The following is a 17,787-nucleotide window of genomic DNA, read 5'->3' as shown; positions in this document are numbered from 1 at the left end:
ATGAAACTTAAATAACATTAAAAATTCAGTTCCTGAGTCTCAGTAGCCACATTTGAAGTACTTAATTAGCCACCTGTGGCTAGTGGCTACTATATTGGATAGCACAGACATTTTGATCATTGAAGTAAGTGCTTCTCTAGTGGATAGAGGTAAGAAATTTTTCTTACCATAGGAAAGTCAGATACATGGAGTCAATCATGTACACCAACTAGGTACTCTGTTTCACAGGGTTTTTTTTCTTGCCCATGTGAGGGAAGTTTGAAAGGCAGAAAAGTTGCCACACACCTGTACAAGATACTGCTTTCAAATTCATCTGATATTTAGCTCTTTGAAAGTGTCAGACAACTACTAGTGCAAACATAGGTTTTGCAGCAGGATTAAGACTTCAAATATTTCCACCCACCAGAGACAGACCGTCTTGTTCATCCTTCCTATTTCCTTTTCTACTGTTCCCTCTTCCTTCAGTCCTTAGGACTGAAGGGTTGGCACAACTTTGGTTGACAGGGTAAGACTTGGGATAAGTTGAAAAGCAAATGTTTGAATACATGTGTTGGGATGTGTGTGTGTGTGTGTGTGTGTGTGTGTGTGTGTGTGTGTGTGTGTAGATTTTGAGAGAAGTGGCTTAACTCCTAGAATAATAAATTTCTGTTATTTTTTCTACCAAGCCCTTAGGTATCATCTAATTGAATGCCTGCTCACATTTTACATATAAGTAAACTGAGGTTGGAGAAAGTGATTGCCTAAGATCATATAGCTAATGGTAGATCTGGGACTAAAATCTTTGTTCCATGACTCCAACACCAATGGTTTTTCTCCTGAATCATTTACCTTTCCCATTTTAATTCATAATTCACTACTACCTATTGTTACAAATACAATGGCAAGAGTTTAGAGGTATGAATAACTAATTATTGTAATGAATTTCTCATTTAAAGAAATGTTGCTTTTATGTATTTTAAAGAATTTGGTAATTGCAATTGTTATAGATTGAAGAAGAAGAGAGGAAAAAAATAGAAGATATGAAAGAAAATGAACGGATAAAAGCCACTAAAGAATTGGAAGCCTGGAAAGAATATCAAAGAAAAGCTGAGGAGCAAAAAAAAATTCAGAGAGAAGAGAAATTATGTCAAAAAGAAAAGCAAATTAAAGAAGAAAGAAAAAAAATAAAATATAAGAGTCTTACTAGAAATTTGGCATCTAGAAATCTTGCTCCAAAAGGTAAAATGATTAAGAATTTCTTGAGTAGTGAGTCCTGTTGATGAGGTATATATGACGCTTTTCTTTTTTTGTAAATCTATTCACAGCATTAGGTTACTGTTTTGGCACATTGAGAATAAGCAATTCAGTACAAAGACTAAAGTAAAGACATTTCTTCTTTCGGGGATAATGAAGTTTTCTAATAAAATGAGCAAGGATTCGTTCAAGGATTCGAAAAGAAGAGTGTCTTCTTTGCTTGTGTGCTTTCTTTTGAAATTTACATAGATGTTGTTAAATAAGTGCTTAACTCAGGCCCAAAAAGACTTGGAGTGGACTAGCAATGTCAGAAGCATTCATTTATTCCATTAGAGATAAGAAACTAGGAATTTCATTAAAAGACCTTTTCCTCACATCACTTAGGAAAATGAGTACTATAAGCAGACTTACTCTACAGCAAATAAAGATTGCTTCTAGCTTTTAATCTTGATGTATTCAAAAACAGATAAATTAATATAATTTTTTTTTTTGAGACAAGGTCTGGCCCTATCGCCCAGGCTGGAGTGCAATGGTGTGATCTCAGGTCACTGCAGCCTCTGCCTCCCCAGCTCAAGCCATCCTGCCTTAGCCTCCCAAGTAGCTGGGACTACAGGCATGTGCCTCAATGTCCAGCTAATGCTTTTTTGTATTTTTTGTAGAGATGAGGTTTTGCCATGTTGCCCAGGCTGGTCTTGAACTCGTGAGCTCAAGCAATCTGCCTGCCTTGGCCTCCCAAAGTGCTGAGATTGTGTGCATGAGCCACCATGTCCAGCTGATACAAATATAATTCAGTTTTTGTGTGTGTGTGTTTTTAAAATTATTATTTCAGTAGTTTTGGGGAAACAGGTGGTGTTTGGTTACATGTATAAGTTCTTTAGTGGTGATTTCTGAGATTTTGGTGGACCCATCAACCAAGCAGTGTACACTGCACCCAATGTGTAGTCTTTTATCCCTCACCCCTGCACCCTTCGCCCCTAGTCCCCAGGCCCATATCATTCTTATGCCTTGGCATCCTCATAGCTCAGCTCCCATTTATGAGTGAGAACATGGGCCAGGAGCAGTGGCTCATGCCTGTAATCCTAACACTTTGGGAGGACAAGGCGGGCAGATCATCTGAGGTTGGGAGTTCGAGACCAGTCTGACCAATATGGAGAAACCCCATCTTTACTAAAATTACAAAATTAACCAGGTGTGGTGGCACATATCTGTAATCCCAGCTACTCAGGAGGCTGAGGCAGGAGAATCGCTTGAACCTGGGAGGCGGAGGTTATGGTGAACCGAGATCGTGCCATTGCATTCCAGCCTGAGCAACAAGAGCAAAACTCTGTCTCAATAAAAAAAAAAAAAAAAAAAAAAAGTGAGAACATATGGTATTTGGGTTTCCATTTCTGAGTTACTTCATGTAGCATAATCGTCTCCAACTCCATCCAGGTTGCTGAGAATGCCATTATTTTATTCCTTTTTATGGCTGAGTAGCATTCCATGATTGTATGTGTGTCTGTGTGTGTGTGTGTGTATATATATATATATACACCATATTTTCTTTATCTTCTCATTAGTTGATAGGCATTTAGGCTAGTTCTATATTTTTGCAATTGCAATTGTGCTGCTATAAACATGAGTGTGCAAGTGTCTAATGACTTCTTTTTCTCTAGATAGATACCCAGTAGGGGGATTGCTGGATCAAATGGCGGTTCTACTTTTCGTTCTTTAAGGCATCTATCTCCACACTGTCTTCCATAGTAGTTGTACTAGTTTACATTACCACCAGCAGTGTAAAAGTGTCCCTTTTCACCACATCTACACCAACATCTGTTATTTTATCATTTTTAAATTATGGTCATTCTTAACAGGAGTAAGGTGGTATCGCATTGTGGTTTTGATTTGCATTTCCCTAATAATTAGCGGTGTTGAGCATTTTTTCATGTTTGTTGGACATTTGTTTGTTTGTTTATTTATTTATTTTGAGATGGAATTTCGCTCTTGTTGCCCAGGCTGGAGTGCAATGGCACGATCTCGGCTCACCACAACCTCTGCCTCCCAGGTTCCAGCGATTCTCCTGCTTCAGCCTCCCGAGTAGCTAGGATTACAGGCATGTACCACCATGCCTGGCTAATTTAGAGATGGGGTTTCTCCATGTTGGTCAGGCTGGTCTCGAACTCTTGACCTCAGGTGATCCGCCTGCCTCAGCCTTGAAAAGTGATGGGATTACAGGCATGAGCCACCACACCTGGCGGGACATTTGTATATCTTCTTTTGAGAATTGTCTATTCATGTCCTTAGCCCACTTTTTGATGGGATTGTTTGTTTTGTTCTTGCTGATTTGTTTGAGTTCCCTGTAGATTGTGGATATTAGTCCTTTGTCAGATGCATAGTTTGTGAAGATTTTCTTCCATTCTATGGGTTGTCTGTTTAGTGTGCTGATTATTTCTTTTATCCCTGTGCAGAAGCTTTTTAGTTTAATTAAGTCCCATCTATTTATCTTTGTTTTTGTTTCATTTGCTTTTGGATTCTTGGCCATCAAGTCTTTGCCTAAGCCAGTGTTAGAAGGGGTTTTCCAGTGTTATCTTCTAGAATTTTTATGATTTCAGGTCTTAGACTTAAGTCTTTGATCCATCTTGAGTTAATTTTTGTGTTAGGGGAGAGATGAGGATCCAGTTTCATACCCCTACATGTGGTTTGCCAATTATCCCAGCACCATTTGTTGAATAGGTTGTCCTTTCCCCACTTTATGGTTTTGTTTGCTTTGTCAAAGATTGGTTGGCTGTATTTGACTTTATGTCTGGGTTCTCTATTCTGTTCCATTGGCCTATGTGCCTGTTTTTATACCAGTACTATACTGTTTTGGTAACTGTGGCCTTGTAGTATAGTTTGAAGTCAGGTAATATGATCCCCTCAGATTTGTTCTTTTTGCTTAGTCTTGCTTTGGCTATATGGGCTCTTTTTTTGTTCTATATGAATTTTAGGATTGTTTTTTCCAGTTCTGTGAAGAATGATGATGATATTTTGATGGGAATTGCACTGAATTTGTAGATTGCTTTTGGCAGTATGGTCATTTTCAAAATATTGATTCTACCCATCTGTGAGCATGGGATGTATTTCCATTTGTTTGTGTCATCTATGATTTCTTTCAGCAGTGTTTTGTAGTTTTCCTTGTGAGATCTTTCACCTCTTTAGTTAGGTATATTCCTAAGTATTTTGGTTTTTTGTTTTGTTTTTTGGGTTTTTTTACAGCTGTTGTAAAAGAGGTTGAGTTCTTGATGTGATTCTCAGCCTGGTCCTTGTTGGTGTATAGTAGTGCTACTGATTTGTGTGCATTGATTTTGTATTCTGAAACTTTACTTGAATTCATATATCAGATCTAGGAGCTTTTTGGATGAATCTTTAGGATTTTCTAGGTATACGATCATATCATTGGCCAACAATGACAACTTGACTTCCTCCTTACTGATTTAGATGCTCTTTCTTTCTTTCTCTTGTCTGATCGCTCTGGCTAGGACTTCCAGTACTGTGTTAAATAGTGTTGGTGAAAGTGGACATCCTTGTCTTGTTCCAGTTCTCAGGGGAAACACTTTCAACTTTTCACTGTTTATTATAATATTGGCCATGGGTTTGTCAAAGATGGCTTTTATTACCTTAAGGTATGTCCCTTCTATGCCCATTTTGCTGAGGGTTTTAGTCATAAAGGGATGCTGGATTTTGTCAAATGCTTTGTGTGTGTGTGTGTGTGTGTGTGTGTGTGTGTGTGTGTGTGACAGAGTCTCACTCTGTTCCTTAGGCTGGAGTGCAGTGGCATGATCTTGGCTCACTGCAACCTCTGCCTCCCAAATTCAAGCAATTCTCCTGCCTCAACCTCCCCAGTATCTGGGATTACAGGTGTGCACCACCACACCTAGCTAACTTTTTGTATTTTTTAGTAGAGACAGGGTTTCGCCATGTTGGCCAGGCTGGCCTCAAAACTCCTGACCTCAAATGATCCATCTGCCTCGGCTTCCCGAAGTGCTGGGATTACAGGCATGAGCCACCACGCTCGGCCTCAAATGCTTTTTCTGCATTTATTGAGATGATTGTATGATTTTTGTTTTGACTTCTGTTTATGTGGTGTATTATATTTATTGATTTTTTGTGTGTGTATGTTAAACCAGCCCTGCATCCCTGGTATGAAACCCACTTAATTATGGTGTATTACCTTTTTGATATGCTGTTGCATTTGGTTAGCTAGTATTTGGTTGAGGAGTGTTACATCTATGTTCATCAGGGATATTGTTCTGTAGTTTTCTTTTTTTTTTTTGTTATGTCCTTTCCTGGTTTTGGTATTAGGGTAGTACTGGCGTTACAGAATGATTTAGGGAGGATTTCCTCCTTATCTTTTGAAATAGTTTTAATAGGATTGGTACCAGTTCTCTTAGAATGTCTGTTAGAATTCAGCTGTTGGGCTGGGCACATGGCTCATACCTGTAATCCCAGCGTTTGAGAGGCCAAGGCAGGCAGTCTCCTGAGGTCAGGAGTTCAAGACCAGCCTGCCCAACGTGGTGAAACCTCATCTAACTAAAAATACAAAAATTAGCAGGGTGTGGTGGCATGTGTCTGTAATCCCATCTACTCGGGAAGCTGAGGCAGGAGAATCGCTTAAACCCGGAGATGGAGGTTGCAATGAGCCGAGATCTCACCACTGCATTCCAGCCTGGGGACAAGAGAACAAGACCCTGTCTTAAAAAAAAAAAATCAGCTGTGAATCCATCTGGTCCTGGACTTTTTTTAGTTGGCCATTTTTAAATTACTGTTTCAATCTCCCTACCTGTTATTGGTCTTTTCAGAGTTTCTATTTCTTCCTGGCTTAATCTGGGAGGATTGTTTAATTCCTTCTAGGTTGAGGAATTTATCCATCTCCTCTAGGTTTTCTAGTTTGTGTGCACAAAGGTATTCATAGTAGCTTTGAATGATCTTTTGTATCCCTGTGGTATTTGTTGTAATTTCTCTCATTTCATTTCTGATCGAGCTTATTTGGATCTTATTCTTTTCTGGGTTAATCTTACTAATGGTCTATCAGTTTTGTTTGTCTTTTCAAAGAACCAGCATTTTGTTTAATTTTTCTTTTGTATTTTTTTCTTTCAGTTTCATTTAGTTCTGCTCTGATCTTTGTTATTTCTTTTCTTGTGCTGGGTTTGGGTTTGATGTGTTCTTTTTTCTCTAGTTTCTTGATGTGTGAGCCTAGATTGTCTGTTTATGCTCTTTCAGACTTTTTGATGTAGGCGTTTAGTGCTATGAACTTTCCTCTTAGCACTGCTTTTGCTGTATCCCAGAGGTTTTGACTGGTTATGTCACTATTATCGTTCAGTTCAAAGAATTTTAAAATTTCCATCTTGATTTCATTGTTGACCCAAAGATCATTCAGGGGCAGGTTACGTAATTTCCATATATTTGTATAGTTTTGAGTGTTCCTTTTGAAGTCAATATCCAGTTTTATTCCACTGTGGTCTTAGAGAGTATTTTATATAATTTTGATTTTCTTAAATTTACTGAGATGGGCTGGGCGTGGTGACTCACGCCTGTAATCTCAGTACTTTGGGAGGCCTAGGTGGGTGGATCACGAGGTCAGGAGATCGAGACCATTCTGGTCTCTAACCAGAGACCAGAATCTGGTGGCTAATACGGTGAAACCCCCTCTCTACTAAAAGTACAAAAAATTAGCCAGGCGTGGTGGGGGGCACCTGTAGTCCCAGCTACTCGGGAGGCTGAGGCAGGAGAATGGCATGAACCCAGGAGGCGGAGTTTGCAGTGAGCCGAGATTGCACCACTGCACTCCAGCCTGGGCAGCAGTGCAAGACTCTGTCTCAAAAAAAAAAAAAAATTATTGAGATGGCTGGGCGCAGTGGCTCATGCCTGTAATCCTAGCCCTTTGGGAGGCCAGGGAGGGTGGATCACCTGAGGTCAGGAGTTTGAGACCAGCCTGGCCAACATGGTGAAACCTTGTCTTTACTAAAAATACAAAAATTAGGCTGGTGTGGTGGCGGGGGCCTCTAATCCCAGCTGCTTGGGAGGCTGAGGCAGAAGAATCACTTGAACCCAAGAGGTGGAGGTTGCGGTGAGTCGAGATCACGCCACTGCACTCCAGCCTGGGTGACAAAGCGAGGCTCCGTCTCAAAAAAAAAAAAAAATTATTGAGACTTGTTTTGTGTTCTATCATTTGGTTTATCTTGGAGAATGTTCCATGTGCTGATGAAAAGAATGCATATTCTGCAGTTGTTGGGTAGAATATTCTGTAAATATCTATTAAGTCCATTTGTTCTAGGATATAGTTTAAATCCATTATTTCTTTGTTGACTTTCTGTCTTGATTACCTGTCTAGTGCTGCCAGTGGAGTACTGAAGTCCTCCACTATTATTGTGGTGCTATCTCATTTCTTAGGTCTAATAATAACTGTTTTATAAATTTGAGAATTCCGGCCGGGCGCGGTAGCTCATGCCTGTAATCTCAGCACTTTGGGAGACCGAGGCGGGTGGATCACGGGTGGTCAGGAGTTTGAGACCAGCCTGACCAACATGGTGAAACCCCGTCTCTACTAAAAACACAAAAATTAGCCGGGCGTGCTGGCACGCACCTGTAATCCCAGCTACTCAGGAGGCTGAGGCAGGAGAATTGCATGAATCTGGAGGTGGAGGTTGCAGTGAGCCGAGACTGCGCCACGGCACTCCAGCCTGGGCGACAGAGTGAGACTCTGTCTCAAAAATAAAATAAAATAAAATAAATAAATAAATAAATTTGAGAGTTCCAGTGTTAGGTGCAAATATTTAGGATTATGATATTTTCCTGTTGGACTAATTCTTTTATCATTATATAATGTCCTTTTTTATCTTTTTTAACTGTTGTTGCTTTAAAGTCTGCTTTGTTTTGTATAAGAATAGCTATTCCTGGCTAGGCGCAGTGGCTCACGCCTGTAATCCCAGCACTTTGGGAGGCCGAGGCAGGCAGATTACGAGGTCAGGAGTTTGAGACCAGCCAGGCCAACATGGTGAAACTCTGTCTCTACTAAAAATACAAAAATTAGCCAGGCGTGGTGGCGTGTGCCTGTAGTCCCAGCTACTTGGAAAGCTAAGGCAGGAGAATCGCTTGACCCCAGGAGGCAGAGGTTGCAGTGAGCCAAGATTGCACCACTACACTCCAGCCTGGGCAACAGAAGGAGACTCTGTCTCAAAAAAAAAAAAAAAGAAAGAAAGAAAGAAAGGAAAGAAAGGAAAGAAAGGAAAGAAAGGAAGAAAGATAGCTACTCCTGCTGACTTTGGTGTTCATTTGCATGGAATATCTTTTTCCACCCTGTTTATGAGTCCTTATATGTTAGGCAAGTCTGTTAAAAGACTTACTTGGTTGGTTGATTTTTATCCATTTGACATTCTGTATCTTTTAAGTGGAGCATTTAGGCCATTTACATTCAATATCAGTATTGGGATGTGAGGTACTGTTCTATTCATCATGCTAGTTGTTGCTGTAGCTTATTTTTTTTCATTGTGTTATTGTTTTATAGATCCTGTGAGATTTATGTTTTAAGGAGGTTCTATTTTGGTATATTTTGAGGTTTTGTTTCAATATTTAGAACTCCTTTTAGCATTTATTGTAGTGCTGGCATGGTAGTGACAAATTCAGCATTTGTTTGTTTGAAAAAGACTTTATCTCACCTCTGGTTATGAAGCTTAGTTTCACTGGATACAAAACTCTTAGCGGATAATTATTTTGTTTAAGGAGGCTAAAGATAGGACCCCCATCCCTTCTGGCTTGCAGGGCTTCTGCTAAGAAATCTGCTGTTAATCTGATAGGTTCTCCTTTATAGATTACCTGGTGCTTTTGCCTCACAGCTCTTTTTTTTTTTTTTTTTTTTTTTTGAGACAGAGTCTTGCTCTGTCACCCAGGCTAGAGTGCAGTAGCATGATCTCGGCTCACTGCAACCTCCAACTCCCGGGTTCAAGCAATTCTCCTGCCTCAGCCTCCTGAGTAGCTGGGATTACAGGCACCCGCCACCACGCCTGGCTGATTTTTGTATTTTTAGTAGAGATGGGGTTTCACCATCTTGGTTGGCCAGGCTGGTCTCGAACTCCTGACCTCGTGGTCCACCCACCTTGGCCTCCCAAAGTGCTGAGATTACAGATGTGGGCCACTGTGCCTGACCTTGCCTCACAGCTCTTAAGATTCTTTCTTTCATCTTTACTTTAGACAATGTGATGACTATGTGCCTAGGCAATGATCTTTTTGCAATGAATTCCCCGGGTGTTCTTTGAGCTTCTTGTATTTGGATGTCTAGATCTCTAGCAAGACCATGGAAGTTTTTCTTGATTATTCCCTCAAGTATGTTTTCCAAACTTTTAGATTTCCCTTCTTCCTCAGGAGCACCAATTATTCTTATGTTTGCTTGTTTACATAATCTCAGATTTCTTGGAGGCTTTGTTCATTTTTTAAAATTCTTTTTTTCTTTGTCTTTGTTGGATTGGGTTCATTTGAAAGCCTTGTCTTTGATCTCTGAAGTTATTTCTTCTACTTGTTCAAATCTATTGTTGAAACTTTCCAGTGTATTTTGCATTTCTTTAAGTGTGTCTTTCATTTCCAGAAGTTTTGATTATTTTTTCTTTATAATATCTATTTCTCTGGAGACTTTTCCATTCATATCCTTTTTTTTTAATTTCTTTAAGTTGATTTTCACCTTCCTCTAGTGCCTTCTTGAGGAGCTTAATAATCAACCTTCTGAATTATTTATCTGGCAATTCACAGATTTCTTCTTAGTTTGGATCCATTGCTGGAGAGCTAGTATGATCTTTTGGGGGTGTTACAGAACCTTGTATTGTCATATTACTAGAATTACTTTTCTGTTTCCTTCTCATTTGAGTAGACTGTTTCAGTGGTAAGATCTGGAACTCAAGGGCTACTGTTCAGATTCTTCTGTCCCATGGGTGTTCCCTTGATGTGGTGCCCTCCCCCTGCCACTAGGGATGGGGCTTCCTGAGAGCCAGACTGCAGTGATTGTTATTGCCCTTCTATTTCTAGCCACCCATTTGGGCCCCAGGCTGGTGCTGGGGAATGTCTGCAAAGAGCCCTGTGATGTGATCCACAGGTCTCCCAGCCGTGGATACCAGCACCTGTTCTGGTGGTGGCAGGTGAGTGAAGTGGATTCTGTTGGAGTCTTTTGTTGTAATTTTGTTTAGTGCACTTCAAGCACTGGTTATGTAAGCAGTGAAGTTGTCACGTGAACAGATTCAGGACCTCTGGCTAGACAGGGTGTTGCAGGAAGTGGAATTAGCTGTTGTTTTCTCCTTCTTTGGAGCAGGGTTGTTCTGTTATGAGTTGCTATGGTGGCTTGAGTTGGTTGGGCTCCAGCCAGGAGGTGGCACTTTCAAGAGGGCACCAGCTGCAGTATAGAAGAGAGATATAATCTTGATGTTGGCCGGGACAAGTACTCGGGTTTCTCAGGTGATGGGCAGGGCCATAGAGCAGGTAGAGAAAACCTTGCCCCATCAGGAGGGGGCAAGGTTAGTTGGGTCTGGGCTCAGACTCCCCTTGGGTGGGGCTTGCTGTGGCCACAGTGGGGGTGGAGGGGATTCTCAGGCCAATGGAATTATGTTCCCAGGGGCATTATGGCTGCCTCTGCTGTGCCATACAGGTCACCAGGGAGGTGGGGGAAAGCTGGCAGTGACAGGCCTCACCTAGCTCCCAGGCAGCCACCAAGGCCAGTCTCACTCTGGCCATGCCACCCCAACCGCACTGAGTTTATATCCAGGCAATTGGTGAGCAGGGCTGAGATCTTGCCCCAGACTATAAGCCTTGCCACTGAGAAAGCAAGAGGGCTGTTAGGCCTCACCAGTCCCTGCCTGCCCACACTATTGGCTGTGGCTTCTGCACTCGCATCTGTACTTCCCATTTGCCCCCTCTGCCACCAATTTCTGCTTAGGAAAATTCCTGCTCAGTCAAAATTATTACAAAGTTCAGCTACAAGCTTCCTTCACCCTGTGGTCCTGCCCCAATTCCACTGGCTGCCTTCCCGTCTCCAAGGACCTCTGTGAGATCACGCCAGGAATGGCTTCCTTGGACTCCAGCTGGGGATGGAAGTGCCTATAGGGCTCTTCCTGCTGCTTCTTCTACTTTTATATTTTGCTCAGCTACCTAAATCTATTTCAGCTCAGGGTAAAGTTAAATCCTTCCCCTGTGATCTGGATTTTCAGGTTCCCCAGTGGGGATGTATGTTCAGAGACTGACCTTTTCCTCCCTCACGCTTTGGGAACTCACAGTTTTTCAGCTGTCTCATGGCATTTGCAGCAGCGAACCACTTCTTTCAAAGGGTCTGTGAATTCTTTCAGTTTTCCTACAGTGTTTCTTGCGGTGTTCCTGAAGTGATTCTTGGAGTAAAAGTTCGCATTGTGAGTCTCCAGATGCTGTTATGTCCATCCAAGTGGCAGCTGCATGTTAATCCTGTCTCCGATCTGCCATTTTCCCTCCTATCTCCCAATGAGTATAATTCTATACTGAAAGCTACGAGTTTGGTTTTATCTAATTTTAGAATATTAAACTTTGTTTTGGATGCATTTTCTGCCGGATGCAGTGGCTCACGCCTGTAATCCCAGAACTTTGAGAGGCTGAGGCGGGTAGATCACCTGAAGTCGGGTGTTCAAGACTAGCCTGACCAACATGGAGAAACCCTGTCTCTACTAAAAATACAAAACTAGCCGGATGTGGTGGTGGGTGCCTGTAATCCCAGCTACTCGGGAGGCACTGAGGCAGGAGAATCGCTTGAACCCAGGAGGTGGAGGTTGCAGTGAAGCGAGATCTTGCCATTGCACTCCAGCCTGGGCAACAAGAGTGAAACTCCATCTCAAAAAAAAAAAAGAAATATTTAGTATTTTCCTTACATAAGTCATTATTGAATTCCTATAAATTTAACATTTTAGTGTAAAATCACATATATAATAATAATAATTAACATTTATTAGGTGACTACTATGTGCCAGGGGATTTTATTGCTTGGGTCACTCAGTCTTCACAACACTTCAGTCTAAGTGCTGCTATTCTTATTTTAGAGGAAATAGATGTTCAGAAAAAAAAAATAACTATGAATAAGTAAACTTGTGGGATTTGAACCCAGATCTGGTCTGCATCTGAAACCTGTGCTATTTCCACCAGGTTATATGTCTTTACAACTTTAACAGTGAGCCTTGGCATATTGAAAAGTCACTTAGAGCCTGGGCATGGTGGCTAACGCCTGTAATCCCAGTACTTTGGGAGGCCCAGGTGGGCAGATCACCTGAGGATAGGAGTTCCAGACCACCCTGGGCAACATGGCGAAACCCTGTCTCTACTAAAAATGCAAAAATTAGCCAGGCGTGGTGGCGTGCGCCTGTAGTCCCAGTTACTCAGGAGGCTGAAGCAGGAGAATCACTTGAACCCAGGAGGAAGAGGCTGCAGTGAGCCAAGATCGCGCCACTGCATTCCAGTGTGGGTGACAGAGTGAGACCCTGTCTCAAAACAACAAAAACAAAAAAAGTCATTTAGATTGAATATATATATATATATATATTCAATTTGCTAATATTTTATAAGCAATTGTCACATTTATCTTCATATTGAGGTTCAGTTATATTTTTCTTTCCTCATACTGTTCTTGTCTAGATTGTATACCAAATTATACCAGACCTATATACTATAGAGCGTTTTTCTTTTTCTACTATTTGAAACAATATAGTTAGATAAGAGAAATACCTGTTGTTTTAAGGTTTAGTAAAACTTCCCCTAAAACTGTCTAGGTCTGGAGTTTTTTTATGGAGGTTTTTTTAAAAAAAAAAAAAGATTCAGTTTCTAGAATAGTTATTGATTAGTGAAATTTTCCAAAGTCAATTTTGGTAGTTTGTCTTCTAAATTGTGCATTTTATCTATTCAAATTCATTTTCATAAAGTTTTTATTTACTTATCTGTACTTTATCTATAATTATATAATTTATTAATTTCTAATATTGTTCTTTTTTTTGAGACAGGATCTCACCCTGTCACCCAGGATGAAGTATAATGGATCTAGCTTGATGCTTAATAAAGTAATCTATCCTTTGTTTCTGGTTGTTTTAAAATTCTTTCCCTTGGTATATTATGGGTTCATTAGTATAAGTTCAATTTTATATTTATTTATCTCATAATATCATAACTTGGAGCATACTGTCACTCAGAGAACTTTGTCATTCATCAATTCTGGGAATTTCAAAACTATTGTCTTAAAATATTACCTTCTTGGCTGGTAATTTACCTTCTTGGCTCATGCCTGTAATCTCAGCACTTTGGGAGGCTGAGTTGGGTGAATTACTTGAGACCAGGAGTTCGAGACTTGCCTGGCCAACATGGTGAAACCCCATCTCTACTAAAAATACAAAAATTAGCACATAGCTGTAATCCCAGCTACTTGGGATACTGAGGCATGGGAATTGCTTGAACCCAGGAGGCAGAGGCTGCAGTGAGCCAAGATCGTGCCACTGCACTCTAGCCTGGGTGACAGAGTGAGACTCTGTCTCAAAAACAAAAACAAAAAGAAACAAATATTACATTATTGTATTCTCTTGTTTTCAATATATATTTTCAAATTACACAGATGTTTTTCTTTTTTTTTGAGACAGAGTCTTGCTCTGTCGTCCATGCTGGAGTGCAGTGGCACGATCTCAGCTCACTGCAACCTCCACCTCCTGGGTTCAAGCAATTCTCCTGCCTCAGCCTCCTTAGTGGCTGGGACTACAGATGTGCACCACCACACCAAGCTAATTTTTGTGTTTTTAGTAGACACGGGGTTTCACCATATTGGCCACGCTGATCTTGAATTCCTGACCTCAAGCAATCTACCTGTCTTGGCCTCCCAAAATGCTGGGATTACAGGCGTGAGCCACCACACCTGGCCAACTTTCTTGTATTCTCTTTATCTTCCTCAGCTATTTTCTGTATAATATCCTCAGATCTATCTTCTAGTTTATAAATTTTTTTCAACCATGACTAATTTTATGTTATACTTGTCCAAGATGTTTTTAATTTCAGTGACAATATTTTTCATTTTGAAAGTTCTGTTTTTTGGCCAGGCGCTGTGGCTCATGCCTGTAATCCCAGCACTTTCGGAGGCCGAGGTGGGTGGATCACGAGGTCAGGAGATGGAGACCATCCTGGCTAACCCGGTGAAACCCCGTCTCTACTAAAAGTACAAAAAATTAGCTGGACGTGGTGGTGGGTGCCTGTAGTCCCAGCTACTCAGGAGGCTGAGGCAGGAGAATGGCATGAACCCGGGAGGCAGAGCTTGCAGTGAGCCGAGATCGCGCCACTACACTCCAGCCTAGGCGACAGAGCAAGACGCTGTCTCAAAAAAAAAAAAAAAAAAAAAGAACTGTTTTTTTTCACACCTCTCTGTTCTTTGTCACTAGCTTCTTAGTTTTCATTATTGATGTTAGCCTGTCTTTACTGGCTTTAAGTAAGTATGTTTAAAATGATTAATCTCATTCAGATTGTTGTGCTATTTCAAAGTCTTGGGGAGCCAGTCGTCTTATTTGTTGTGTCTGCTGATTGTTCCTCATACTGGATTGTTTCCTCTTGTGAATTGTGCTTTTTTGCCTGACCACTAATCTTCTGCAAAAACTTCTTAGTGTGTGTGTATGAGGAAATATCATATATTGTTATTTGCAAAAGTCTTGTTGATGAGGAATACCTGGAGCTTCCATTTCTTACAAGAGACATTTTTTCCAAGCTTCACTTTCTAAGATTAGTGAGCAGAGATCATATAAGCATCCTTTTCACTAAGAGTGATGCCCACTGGGCACGGTGGCTCATGCCTGTAATCCCAGCACTTTGGGAGGCCAAGGTGGGTGGCTCACAAGGTCAGGAGTTCGAGACCAGCCTGGCCAACATGATGAAACCCGTGTCTACTAAAAATACAAAAAAATTAGCTGGGCATGGTGGTGCATGTCTGTAATTCCAGCTACTCAGGAGGCTGAGGCAGGAGAATCGCTTGAACCCGGGAGGTCCTACCCTTCTATGATTCTAGTTTCATTTCCACCTCCCCACCTCTGTACCTATATCAGCATTAAATTTCCAGTCTCCAACCATTGATATTAATCTATTTGCATCTAAAATCTTTCCAAACAGCTTTGTGTCAGCTTTTGAGATGACCCTGGCTTTAAGTTCGATGATGAAGCATTTCCTTTACTTACTTTTGAAACTGAACTATATATTGAACCTTTTGTTTATTTATTTTTTTATCAAGAATTTGTATGTGTTCATAACATTTTACTTTTTCATAAAATTGCATGTAAAACTTTGTAGTAAAAGTTTTAACCTGTGTTGTTACAAACAGCAAATTTCTTTTTTATGTTTTGCAATTTGCAAATGGAAAATAGAAGAGTTTGTAAATTAGATATATGAGTTTGGAAATTATATATCTTATTTTTACTGTAACTAGTGGTCACTTTAATATTTTTTATAAACACATAAAGATTTGTTTTTCTGTAGCAATATAGTTTTTTTTAGTTATCCTCATGGGATAATAGTGATGATTTCCTGCATGTTCTATATCGTATTAATCATTAGTATTATTAGTAATCTGAAGTAAAATGAAGTATGCTTGATTTTTACTTTCTATTCTATTTTCCTTCTTTTTTTCCTTTTCCTTTTTTTTTTTTTTTTTTTTTTTTAGTGTGACATGCTCTGTTGTCCAGGCTGGAGTGCAGTGGCATGATCTTGGCTAACTGCAGCCTCTGCCTCCCAGGTTCAAGCGACTCTCCTGCCTCAGCTTCCCAAATAGCTGGGATTACAGGTGCCTGCCACCACCCCTGACTAATTTTTTGTAATTTTAGTAGAGATGAGGTTTCACCATGTTGGCCAAGCTGGTCTCCAACTCCTGACCTCAAGTGATCCACCCGCCTCAGCCTCCCGAAGTGCTAGGATTACAGGTGTGAGCCGCTGCGCCCAGACCTATTTTCCTTCTTTTGTATGACTATTTAAAAATATTATTTACAGGCTGGGTGTGGTGGCTTACACCTGTAATCTCAGCACTTTGAGAGGCCAAGATGGGAGGATTGCTTGAGCCCAGGAGTTCAAGAGCAGCCTGGGCAACAAAACAAGACCCCATCTCTACAAAAAAGCATACAAACAAAAAATTAGCCATGTATGGTGGTGGGCACCTGTAGTCCCTGCTCTTGAAAGGCTGAGATGGGAGGATTTTTTGAGCCAAGGGGTTCAAGGCTGCAGTGTGCTGTGATTGCATCACTGCACTCCAGCCTTGGTGACGGTAATAACCCTGTCTCAAAAAAAAAAAAAAGATATTATTCACAACATTTTTAGTGTGTTCTCCACTGCTTTAGAAAACCCATTCTTTTTCATTTTGCTCTCAAATTCCCCACTCCTGGTTTCTTAATGTTATTTCTCTGTGTTCTGGAACATTTATTTGAGTAATGTATTCACAAAAGATGACTAGGTAGTGTTGGCTGAGTTCTTACATACCTAGAAATGTCTTTTGCCATTATGAGTGAGCAACAGTTAACTTGGATATAAAATTATTGGGATCTTGTATTAGGTAGGTTCAAGCCGAGCATTGTAAAATAAAGCCCCAAATGTACAGATCAAATAAAGATAAAAATTTAGTTCTCTTTAATGTAATACTTTGTTATGCAACAGTGCTCAACGACTGTGTTCCACAAGGCCATCCTGGCTGATGGGATCACCTCTGTTATCACATTATTTGGCTTTCATCTTTGAGTCTAAGAGCGCTCCTTCCCCCCTTGCCCCAGTCCTTTGAAATGTCTAGTCAAGACCCTTTCCTAGTTTTCGTTTGTTTGTTTGTTGGAGACAGAGTCTCGCTCTGTCGCCCAGGCTGGAGTGTATGGCACGATCTCGGCTAACTGCAACCTCCACCTCCCAGGTTCAAGCAAGTCTCCTGTCTTAGCCTCCCAAGTAGCTGGGATTATAGGTATGTGCCACAGGCCTGGCTAATTTTTATATTTTTAGTAGAGACAGTGTTTCATCATGTTGGCCAGGCTGGTCTTGAACTCCTGACCTCAGGTGATTGGCCTGCCTTGGCCTCCCAAAGTGCTGTGATTACAGACATGAGCCACTGCGCCCATCCTTGCCAGTTCTCATTAGTTCTCTTTGATGGCTAAAACCTCTTACACTATTATAAGAAAGCATATAGGAGATAAAGTATGTAGGAGATATTGCTATAGAGTTTAAGGAGATAGAGATGGTATTGGCAGTGGTGGTTTTGCCTATGTGCCCTTCTCTAGAGTTGATGTAGAGTTGCCTAGAGTATCCTCCCTTAGAGTTGGTGTGAATTAAACACTGTGGTTTTACAAAGAGAACCCCAGAAAAGTAGCTGAGGCCATTGATAAAGAGCAGGTAGGTCATTAGCTGCTATATTATCATTGCTAAATTTTGCGTTCTTTTCTTGCAGAAAATATATTTGATTTATTTGTTTAGGATTTGGGGGTGAGCTTTGATGTGTAATTACTTTATCAGTTGATTGTTAACTAGAAAATGAGAAATAAGTGACTTGTTTGCTACCATTGTTTT

The 17,787-nt window shown here is 40.7% G+C and overlaps 1 protein-coding gene across 11 annotated transcripts in view; it reads left to right on the top strand.

Annotated features, from left to right (window-relative positions):
- DNAAF4 (dynein axonemal assembly factor 4) overlaps positions 1-17,787 on the top strand; it is an 88,712-nt gene that overhangs the window by 30,643 nt on the left and 40,282 nt on the right. For all 11 annotated transcript variants that reach the window (XR_004666523.4, XR_010109923.1, XR_004666522.3 and 8 more), the window contains exon 4: positions 987-1,218. Coding sequence is in view for 7 of the 11 variants with exons in the window: in XM_055098535.2 (XP_054954510.1) it covers positions 987-1,218 (232 nt within the window). In the remaining 4 variants the exon portion in view is untranslated. The remainder of the gene's footprint in view (positions 1-986; positions 1,219-17,787) is intronic.

The sequence above is a fragment of the Pan paniscus genome, chromosome 16 (assembly GCF_029289425.2).
Source record: "Pan paniscus chromosome 16, NHGRI_mPanPan1-v2.0_pri, whole genome shotgun sequence".
NCBI classification, from domain to species: Eukaryota; Metazoa; Chordata; class Mammalia; order Primates; family Hominidae; genus Pan; species Pan paniscus.
The sequence above is the reverse complement of the archived record's forward strand: the minus strand, read 5'-3'. Positions and strand labels throughout refer to the sequence as shown.